The sequence below is a fragment of the Mus caroli genome, chromosome 7 (genome assembly GCF_900094665.2).
Source record: "Mus caroli chromosome 7, CAROLI_EIJ_v1.1, whole genome shotgun sequence".
Classification (NCBI taxonomy): Eukaryota; Metazoa; Chordata; class Mammalia; order Rodentia; family Muridae; genus Mus; species Mus caroli.
In genome coordinates this window covers 1,519,915-1,529,515 of record NC_034576.1, presented here as the reverse complement: position 1 = coordinate 1,529,515, position 9,601 = coordinate 1,519,915, and the positions used below count along the sequence as shown (strand labels likewise).

General features: G+C 49.6%; 2 protein-coding genes across 3 annotated transcripts in view; both read left to right on the top strand.

The window, feature by feature from the left end:
• LOC110298780 (isochorismatase domain-containing protein 2B) overlaps nucleotides 1-3,203 on the top strand; it is a 21,121-nt gene extending 17,918 nt beyond the window's left edge. Inside the window, exon 6 of the mRNA XM_021168226.2 lies at nucleotides 2,796-3,203. Within this exon, the coding sequence (XP_021023885.1) occupies nucleotides 2,796-2,891 (96 nt within the window). The 3' untranslated portion in view covers nucleotides 2,892-3,203. The remainder of the gene's footprint in view (nucleotides 1-2,795) is intronic.
• Nucleotides 3,204-3,296: 93 nt separating this feature from the next.
• Shisa7 (shisa family member 7) overlaps nucleotides 3,297-9,601 on the top strand; it is a 19,696-nt gene continuing 13,391 nt past the window's right edge. For both annotated transcript variants that reach the window (XM_021168225.2, XM_021168224.2), the window contains exon 1: nucleotides 3,297-3,556. The gene's annotated coding sequence lies outside the window, so the exon portion shown is untranslated. The remainder of the gene's footprint in view (nucleotides 3,557-9,601) is intronic.

The following is a 9,601-nucleotide window of genomic DNA, read 5'->3' as shown; positions in this document are numbered from 1 at the left end:
TCTTCTTCTTCTTCTTCTTCTTCTTCTTCTTCTTCTTCTTCTTCTTCTTCTTCTTTCTTTACTACTTTTTTGTTTTGTTTTGTTTTGTTCCGTTCTGTTTTGGTAGGTTAGTTTGTTCTGTATTTTGAAACAAGGTTTCTCTGTGTAACCCTGGCCATCCTGGAACTCACTCTGTAGACTAGGCTGGCCTCAAACTCAGAGTACTGGGATTAAAGGTATGTGCCACCACAGCCTGGCTTTTATTATTTTTAACCAGGATCTTGATCCATAGCCCAAACTGACCTCTAACTCCTGATAATCCTCCCGACTCAGCCTCCATATTTTTCCTTTCTAAGCTTGCTACGCTTGTTCAAAATGTTCTTCATGAGACTTAACCAGAGGACAAAGTCTCTGCTGGGCTTTTTTGAGACTTCCTTTGTCAATGCAATTAATATAAATCTCTTTACCTTAGCCTCAGGCAGACTCTTCAGAGAAGGGCAAAAAGTAGCCACATTCTTCACCAAAATATCATAAGAACAGTCTCTCGGCCACATACTAAAATTCTTCTCTTCTCAGACCTCTAGAGCCAGGCTTCCACAGTTCAAATCACCCTCTGCAACAAAGTCTTCCATATTCCTACTAGGATGGCCCACTAAGTTGCACTTAAAACATTCCACTGCCTTCAAATCCAAAGTCCCAAAATTCACATTCTTTCAAATAAAAGCATGGTCAGGCCTATCACAGCAATACCCCACTCCCAGTACCAACTTCTGTCTTAGTTAGGGTTTTGCTGCTGTGAACAGACACCATGACCAAGGCAACTCTTATAAGAACATTTCATTGGGACTGGCTTACAGGTTCAGAGGTTCAGCCCATTGTCATCAAGGTGGGAATATTACAGAGTCCAGGCAGACGTGGGGCTGGAGGAGCTGAGAGTTCTACCTCTTGTTCCAAAGACACCTAGAAGATTGGCTTCCAGGCAGCTAGGATGAGGGTCTTAAAGCCCACACCCACAGTGACACACCTACTCCAACGAGGCCACATCTCCTAATGGTGCCACTCCCTGGGCCAAGCCTATACAAACCATCAAAGGTCCAAGGCCCCTATGCTGAGTCCATGAACCCTCAAAATGATGGGGAAACCCCAGAGCTGAACATTCAGGTCACCTTCCCTTCCCTTCATACAGTTCTATTGGTGTCTGTCCTGCCAGCCCACGTGGCACACTCAGGACAGGGATAGTGTCCAGCCTTCCTGGAGTTTGCATCACAGCATGGAGATACAAAGCCAACCCTATGGACAGTTGACAGCTTCTGGAGACAGCTGTCTTTAAGGGTGTGGTCTCACACTCCAAAGTATATGAGCAGCACATATTGGAATCAGTTGGTTATTAAAAGTAAAAAACACAGCTACCATTAACGGGGATGGGGAGGTGGGTTTATCTGGGAGGAGCTTAGGAAAGGAGTTGAGGATGAGTACTGTCTTAGTCAGGGTTTTACTGCTGTGAACAGACACCATGACCAAGGCAACTCTTAGAAAGAACAACATTTAAATGAGGCTGGCTTACAGGTTCAGAGGTTCAGTCCATTATCGTCAAGGCAGGAGCATGGCAGCATCCAGGCAGGCATGGTGCAGGAGGAACTGAGAGTTCTACATCTTCATCTTAAGGCTGCTAGGAGAATACTGCTTCCAGGAAGCTAGGGCTGTGTTTCCCTCAGTCCAATAATTGTAGCTGAGTGTGACCAATACTGTCAGGTTGGGGAGGAGAGGGAGGAGGGAGCCTGGGCCATATCTTAGGAAAGATTTGTCGTTTCACAATAACCCAGCCATTGTCTCTTTCTCTCTCACATACATCTACATACCCACATAAGCATGTACACACACACACACACACACACACACACACGGCAGTCTGCAGACAACTACTGCAGAGTACTTGTCTAGCTTTAGCAAGGCCCTGGGTTCTATCCCAACCAAATCAACATCAACAAAGAAATAAAACTCATGTGGGGAGAGTGCTCTCCTCCACCACAGACCCTGCGCACACAGGTTAGGAGTCAGCTCCCTTTTAGAGAAGTCTACATCCATGGTTTGGTGTTTATCTTCTTACCAGGAAATTCCAGAGACTACTGGGGCCACAAGCAAGAGAAAAAGCACCTCTCTTTGTTCCTAACCTCTATATTAAAATATCCTTAATAAACCTCAACTATGCTTCATTGAGAAAGAACGAGTACAGGAGCTGGCCACCATCAAATTGGTGAATAGTCAAAAGATGGTATTATGTGGCCTGGGACAAAGAAGGGAAACCAACAAATCCTATAAACAGCGGTGGGGTTTAACCGGGGAAGAGAAGTGGAGGTGCAGGATTTGCATTTTTTGGTATAATTTTCTGGAGATAAACTTGGCTGGACTGTTTGATTGCCAGTAACGTGGTTGATTATTCTTGTTCCACCAAGAGAGAGTTGTGTAAATTCGTTGAGAGTTCGTGAGTTCATTGGGTCTGTGTATGGGAGAGCTGAGAGCTAAAGGAATGGCCCAGGAAAGATGAGACTAGTGAAGAAGATGGACATGAAGGTAGACAAGAGAACCCAAACCATCTGCTCTTAGTGGTCCCAAGGCAAGAGCATACCAAGATGGCGGGGATCAGCTCAACCAGGCAAGTGTGAGGGAGAGGTCACCTGGAAAACAGGAAAAAGAAGTAGTTGACTGGAGAAGCGATGCAGTCCGAATAATAAGGAAGATCAAGATGAAGAGGTTCTCCTCAGATTCTGTATTACGGAGATAGGGCTTCTTCACTTCTTCATCTCCTTTGCCTGCAGATTCAGAAGATCCTCAAGGAGCCAGTCGCAGACATCGGACTGTTAGGCTTCTTCCAAGGCAAGAAAAACTCCCTGTTGCCCAACTCCAGGACCTGACTTGAAGGAAGCACCCACCCTCCTTGTCACCCAGACGTTGATGGATGACTTTTCCTTCATCTGTGGATCCCAAGAGTGGTGCAGTCCGCCTGGAGAACCGCCCCCGTGGGAGAGGAGGCGTGGTTCTGTCTTCCGATTGGGCAGCTGGTTCCGGAAATGCAAATGAAATTCCTTGATGCTGGGTGGGAATTGGTTTAGAGAAAGGTGGAGGTGGGGCTGGGCCCCGGGCCACTTCACGAAGCGGGAAAAGGAGGGGGAACAAATGTCACAACTGGGACCCTGTCTCGGAGAATAAACATTTATGTGACTGAGGACCGAACCATTATTGGGTTTAGGGGGCATCACGGGGGCTACAGGGGTCTGTGGGAGGAAGAAAGTGGGGTCTCCTCCAGGTGGGGTGGGGGAGGCGCCTCTCCAAGCTCCAAGCCGGCGCGAGACACAGGCGAGGGCTGGCAGCGGCCACATCTGCACTGGGGCCGGTGCGCATCTGCAAAAGAAAGAGCTGCCGGCCAGGGTCCCCACCACGCAGCCTGCCGCCCCCACCCCCATCAGCGCGCGCGCGCCCAGCCCCGCTGGCTGGCAGACACGCGCTCGCTCTGCCTACCCTGGCTGGCCCCCACGCTGCCACCCCCGATTCCCTGAAGGTCCCGCATCCGGAAAGTGAGGTGAGCGCATCCGTACCTGGTGAGGAGGGGTAAACTGAGGCACGGGGAAAAAGAGGGATGGGGAGGAATGGACAAGTATGTGAATGGATGGGATGGACAGTTGCTGCTCCGTGGTCCTTACTCGCCCAAGACGCAGAATTCTGCAGCCCCTTGGAGATCAGAGTGTTCAAACTCTACAGACGCCCCTCCGCCTCCACCGCGTCAAACCCTCACCCGAGATTCGCAGACTCCATCCCCAGCCTGGGGGCCTTTGAAGGCATCCCGTGTCCACCAGAGATGCAAGGACCAGTCCAACCCCATTGACAATCAAACTCACCCACCGCCGCCGCAGATCTTAGCAGCCCAGCCCCCTCCCACAAGTTACCTAGCCCAGTACACCCTCCCCGGGGACCTAGGAGTTCCATCCATCCTCCGGAGCCCCTTGGGACACGGGCGTCGGAGCCCCGGCCCCCGCGTTCCGGTTCCAGGTGTCCCCTCCGCACACCCAGCCCGAAGCCTGCGTCTCGAGGCCGCGCTCGCGTCGCCATGGCAACGGGAGTCTATTTTGCGCTGGGAACACACAGCTCCCTCCGCAGCGCCCCCCACCCACTCTGCTCAAGAGTGAGGGGCTCAAAGGGCGGGGAACAGTGCAGTGATGAGAATGAGACACTTAGAAGGGACAGAATCCCGGGACAAGACAAGCAGAGATTGAGAGAGCCCCTGACAGAGGAATTGGGTGTGGAAATTACAAGGAGGCTACAGATCCAGGCGGGGGAGGTTGGGGATGGAGGGCCCAGACAGAGATCCGGACAGAGCCCTAGACAGACGCAGAGATGCAGAGGAACAGAAACCCGACGGCAGAGCCAGGTTAGAAAGAGAGAAGACAGCCGGCTGGACGTAGGCAGGGGGCCTGAGAAGAGAATGGACGGAGTCTGTAGGCAGGGACCCCAGACAGCCCAGACAAAGTAGCGCTGCATGTGGTATCCACGCTATCCTTAGCAGGCAGGGATTTGGGGGCTCTTTCTCGGCGCCACAGTAGCCAGGACCTGCTCCTCTCCTCTCCCTCCTTCTACAGGTCCCCAATCTTGCCTGCTTTCCGCATTCCCATCTCAAACTGACTTCCTAATCCCTGAGATTCCTAGGAACCCCTTCCACATCCTGCTACCCCCTTCCCTGATCTGCGCCCCCACTACCACCTCCGCAGCCGCCACCTGCAGACCCCACTCGGGCCATTTTAGACCCCACTCCAGTCCTTTATTGGTTGTGCCTTCCCCATCTCTAGATCTCACTTCTCTCGCTCTCTTTTACTTCCCCTCCCAATCCCAGGGCCTCTGTTTCTCTCTCTGGGTCTCCTACTCTCTTTCTGTGTCTCAGCCTCTGTCTACTTTTCATCACATCCTTCCGGTACCACCTTCTGCGGGTTTCTGTCTCTTCCCTGACTGACTATCTCTGTCTTCCTCTTTTCGTCTGCGTTCCTCTCTTCCTGGATCCTGTTCCTCCGTCCCTTTCTCGGTTCTCAGGCGTCCTCACCACGCCTCCCCCCACCTGCTGCTGTTCTCTGCAAGGACCCTCGGGAGGCACTCCGATCCACCCAGCCCAGCCCACTTCTGACATCCTAGCCAGCATTCTCCACCCCCAGCTGGCAGGGATGGGATAGGACTTGTTGGGGGCTTCCTTTTCCGAGGCTGGCTCTTTTTCTCTGTAACACCTTGTGTCATTCAAGTCCTGAGCTGGATTTGAGAACCAAGCAAGGTGCGACCGAAGGAAGAACCTGGGTTTTGGGCCTCCTTTCCCACCCACCCCCTCAGGCTGTGGAGGAGGACATTGCCTTGTGAGTGAGAACTAGAGGTCGGGGGCGGTGTAGGACTGGGGCGGAGTAGGAGATGGGGCGGGGAGGGGGCGGGGCAGGAGTTCTCACATGCCAGTTGCAGATTCTGCGCAGCTGGGCCAGAGTGTGATTGCACCTATAGGGCTGCATGACAGAGCTAGGATGAGCGAGGACGCCTGCCTGCCTGCCTGCCCGCCAGCCCAGTGCAGGGAGCTGGTATAGAGATGTAATGTTTCTGGTATGCCTTAACATATGAGCCTTGAACACTGATGGTTAAAATATGTACAAATGTTTATATGTCCGTGTAGAGTGATTATATGTATGTGCGCGCACACACGCACTCACACATATGCTCTCGAAGGGTGTATAGGCGCATCACCAGGTTGACACTGAGTGTCCTTGCTTTGAGGTTGCAGTTTAGCTGCTCTGTGGTCTGTGTCAAGTATCAGTGCTGTTGTGAATCAGAGCAGTCCTGTGTGAAAAAAATAGAGAGTCCTGGTCCCCTTGTCTCCAGTGTCTGCACTGGCTGCTGCATCTGGTTGTCCTCTGTCAACTCACAGCCTTTGAGCAAGGGAGACAGCTGCCTTCCGCCCCATCAGCACAGATGGCTTCATTCTTCCAGCCAGATTCCCATTGTACTTGTCAGTACTCAAAGAATGAAGGGATCTCTATAGCTGTGTCTGCTACCCTCAGAAAACCTGGGTCTCTAGGTATCTCACCTCCCTTGTCTGTGTGTGGGAGAAAGCCATCTAGACTAGGTTTGCAGCCTAGCACAAGTCTGGTCACTGCGGGGCAATAAGCCCCCTTAGAGCTTTGTTCTCACCTGAGGGCTGGGGGTATGAATATCCACCTCTCATACTTGCTTCACCTTTTTGCAAGATGTAGATGTCTTCCTGAGCACTTACATGCATCACTCTGCTCTGAGGGCTGTGGAGAGGCAGCAAAGATGTAGCGCAAATCATCCGCCTCCATGGACATTCTAGTTCTAGTCTAAGCATGGAGAGGCGCACAGCAAGGCCGTGTGTGCATCCTGTGACAAACACACAAGAGCTTCAGAAGAAATCTAGCAGAGCAGAACCCCAACAGGTCAGGGGCTGCTTTGTGGCTTGCCGAGATAATAGGAGAGCGGTGCTGAAGGAAGCGGTGGAGGACTGCTAAGCTGAGATCTGCCAACCAAGGCAGCAGCAATTGCTAAGGGAAGGAAAGGAGAGAGTTCTTGGGCATGTCCCCAGAAAGGTCTAGAGCAGTGGTTCTCTCTCTCTCTCTCTCTCTCTCTTTCCTTTGGTTTTTCGAGACAGGGTTTCTCTGTGTAGCCCTGGCTGTCCTGGGACTCACTTTGTAGACCAGGCTGGCCTTGAACTCAGAAATCTGGCTGCCTCTGCCTCCCGAGTGCTGGGATTAAAGGCGTGCGCCACCACGGCCGGCGAGCAGTGGTTCTCAACCTGTGGGTCTCAAGCCCTTTGTCAGTCACCTAAGACACCCACAAAGCACAGACACCTTTACAACATTACAGATAAGAAGAAGGACCGGAAAGATGGCTCAGAGGTGAAGAGCACTGGCTGCTCTTCTGAGTTCAACTCCCAGCAACCACATGGCGGCTCATAGCCATTTATATGAGCTCTGATGCCTCTTCTGGCCTTCAGACACACACATGTATGAACATACATGCATACATACATATATACATACATTTTTTTTTTAAATAGCAAAAGAGGGCTGGAGAGATGGCTCAGTGGTTAAGAGCACTGATTGCTCTTCCAGAGGTCCTGAGTTCAAATCCCAGCAACATGGTAGCTCTCAACCATCTGTAATGGGATCTGACGCCCTCTTCTTGTGTGTCTGAAGACAGCTACCATGTACTCACATGCATAAAATAAATAATTTGTTTTTTAAAAAATACCATCACTTTATTAAAAAAAAATAGCAAAAGAAATAATTTTACTGTTGGGGGATGGGTCACCACAACATGAGGAACTTTTTAAAGTGTCGAAGCATTAGGAAGGTTGAAAATCATTGGCCTTGAGGAAAAGGAAAGAAAGGGTAGCCACTCAAAGGCATTCCAGGTAGAGCAAAGATTGGCTTAAGTGAGGCAAGAAGCTAAGGCATGGTCTGAACAGGGAAGCTGTGGATGTCATCTGCCCATATTTGTTTGATGTTTTGTTTTGTTTTAAAGATAGGGCTTCATGTAGCCAGGATTAAGCTTGCACTTGCTATGTAGCTAAGAATGACTCTAAATTCTTGCCCCTCCTGCCTCTGCCTCCCAAGTGCTAGGATATGAAGTGGGAGCCACAGTGCCTGCCTCCATTTTAAAAAGACTTGTAAAGCATGGTTGGATTTGGTGGCCCACACCTTTAATCTCAGTGCTTAGGATGCAGAGGCAGACAGATCTCTGAGTTCAAGCCAAGCTGGACTAGAGAATAAGTTCCAGGCCAGCCAAGGCTTCAGAGAGTGAGACAATGTCTCAAAAGTAAAATTTTAAAAATTCTGATAAAACATAGATAAAATTTACATTTAGCAGTGTTAATGTCTGGCATCTTCCCTATGTTCTGTGATGATCTCTATCTAGGTCCAGAACACTCTTCTAGTTTAAATCCATGTGTGTGTGTGTGTTGATGTGTATGTTACTCAGGCTGACTGATTAAAGAAAGAGAGATGGGGCAGGATGAATTTAGGCTTCTTAGCTGCAGGGGATCAGCCTCTTAAGGTCCAAAGTCTGAACCACTTGGCAGAACCCCTTTCTTGTTACACAAAGGGCACCTTTAGCAAGTCAGTTTCTGCAGGCCAAAACCTCTTACTCATCTAGGTGCTGTTGGGATCATTACCTGAGCTTTTCTCAGCCATAAGAGTCTTCCAGGTTTGCCCGGTATGTCTCTGGACCAGGCTGTGCAAAGGCTCTGAGACTCCTTCAAAGAAACAAGTCTAGAGTAACAACCATTGACTGTGTGCAAAAGGTTCCTTCAGAGCCTGGGTGCCATTGCTCTGGGTTAACGCCAGATACCATGGCTCTGCTAAAATTCTGCTACATTTGTGTGTGTGTGCGCACACCTGTGCCATGGTTCACATACAAACATGAGAAGACAACTTTGGGGAATCAGTTTTCCACCATCGACCATCTGGAACCCAGGGAATCCAGTAGAGCAAGCACCCTTACCCACTGAGCCATCTTGCCTGCTCTAGTTCCAGAACATTCTCCTCACTCCAAAATGAAGCCCTCTTTGTATGAACCCATCACTTTTATGTTCTTCCCTCCAGCTACAAGATATAAGTAATAAATAGGATTTCTCTCCGCGTGGGATTGACTACTGTGGCCCTTTCATATAAGTGGGATCATATACTGTGTAATGTTTTATGTCTGGCTTCTTCCTCTTAGAACAATGTCCTTAAGATTCACTTATGTTGTAGCATGCGTAGCATCAGTGTGACTCCTCCTCAAGGTTGAGTAATAGCCTGCTGTATGGATGCACCACATTTGTTTACCTGTTTATCTGTTTACCAAAATCTGCATCCTTTTCTGCTTTTAATCTAATAGGTATAGATATACTGTGGACTTTTGTGCATGCATTTTTGTGGTCACATGTATTTAGATCTTTGGAAGTAAACACAAAGGCGTGAATTTGCTGATTCCTATGGTAACAATTAATTTGTGTGTGGTACTGAGGGTTAAACCCCCAGCCTCAAGCATGCTGTGCAAATACTCTCCCACTGAGCTACATGTCTGGCTTTCTTTGTGAGTCAAGGTCTTTCTTGCTAAGCTAACTGGGCTGGCCTTGAACTCACTATATACTTGGGTGGGTCTTGAGCTTGTGATCTTCCTGCCTCAGCATCTCAGGCAGACAAGGATAACGAACTTATGCTACCATATCTGCCTTTAATTTTTTTATGAGTCATCAAAGTCTTCATGTGAGCTAAGCCCACTTCCAAGGTGCCCTTTAAATACCCGATGTGCACGCTCCCAGTAAGCACTGAAATATCCTTGGCTGGAGTTCTGGGAAGGGGGTCTAACCTAGGCCCAAAAGGGAAAGTTGAAGGCTAGGTGTGAACATATACTCAGGAGGTAGAGACAGAAGGGCAGAGGTCAATGTTGGCCTTAGTTACATAGTGAATTCGGGGCCAGCATCCGTTCAGCGGACTTTATTACAATAAAACCAAGCAAAAAGTAAAGAAGAGGGCAGAGGAAGAGAGAGGGATAGAAGGAAAGGGAAAGAGAGAGGGGAATAGAAGGAGAGAGAGAGGGAGAG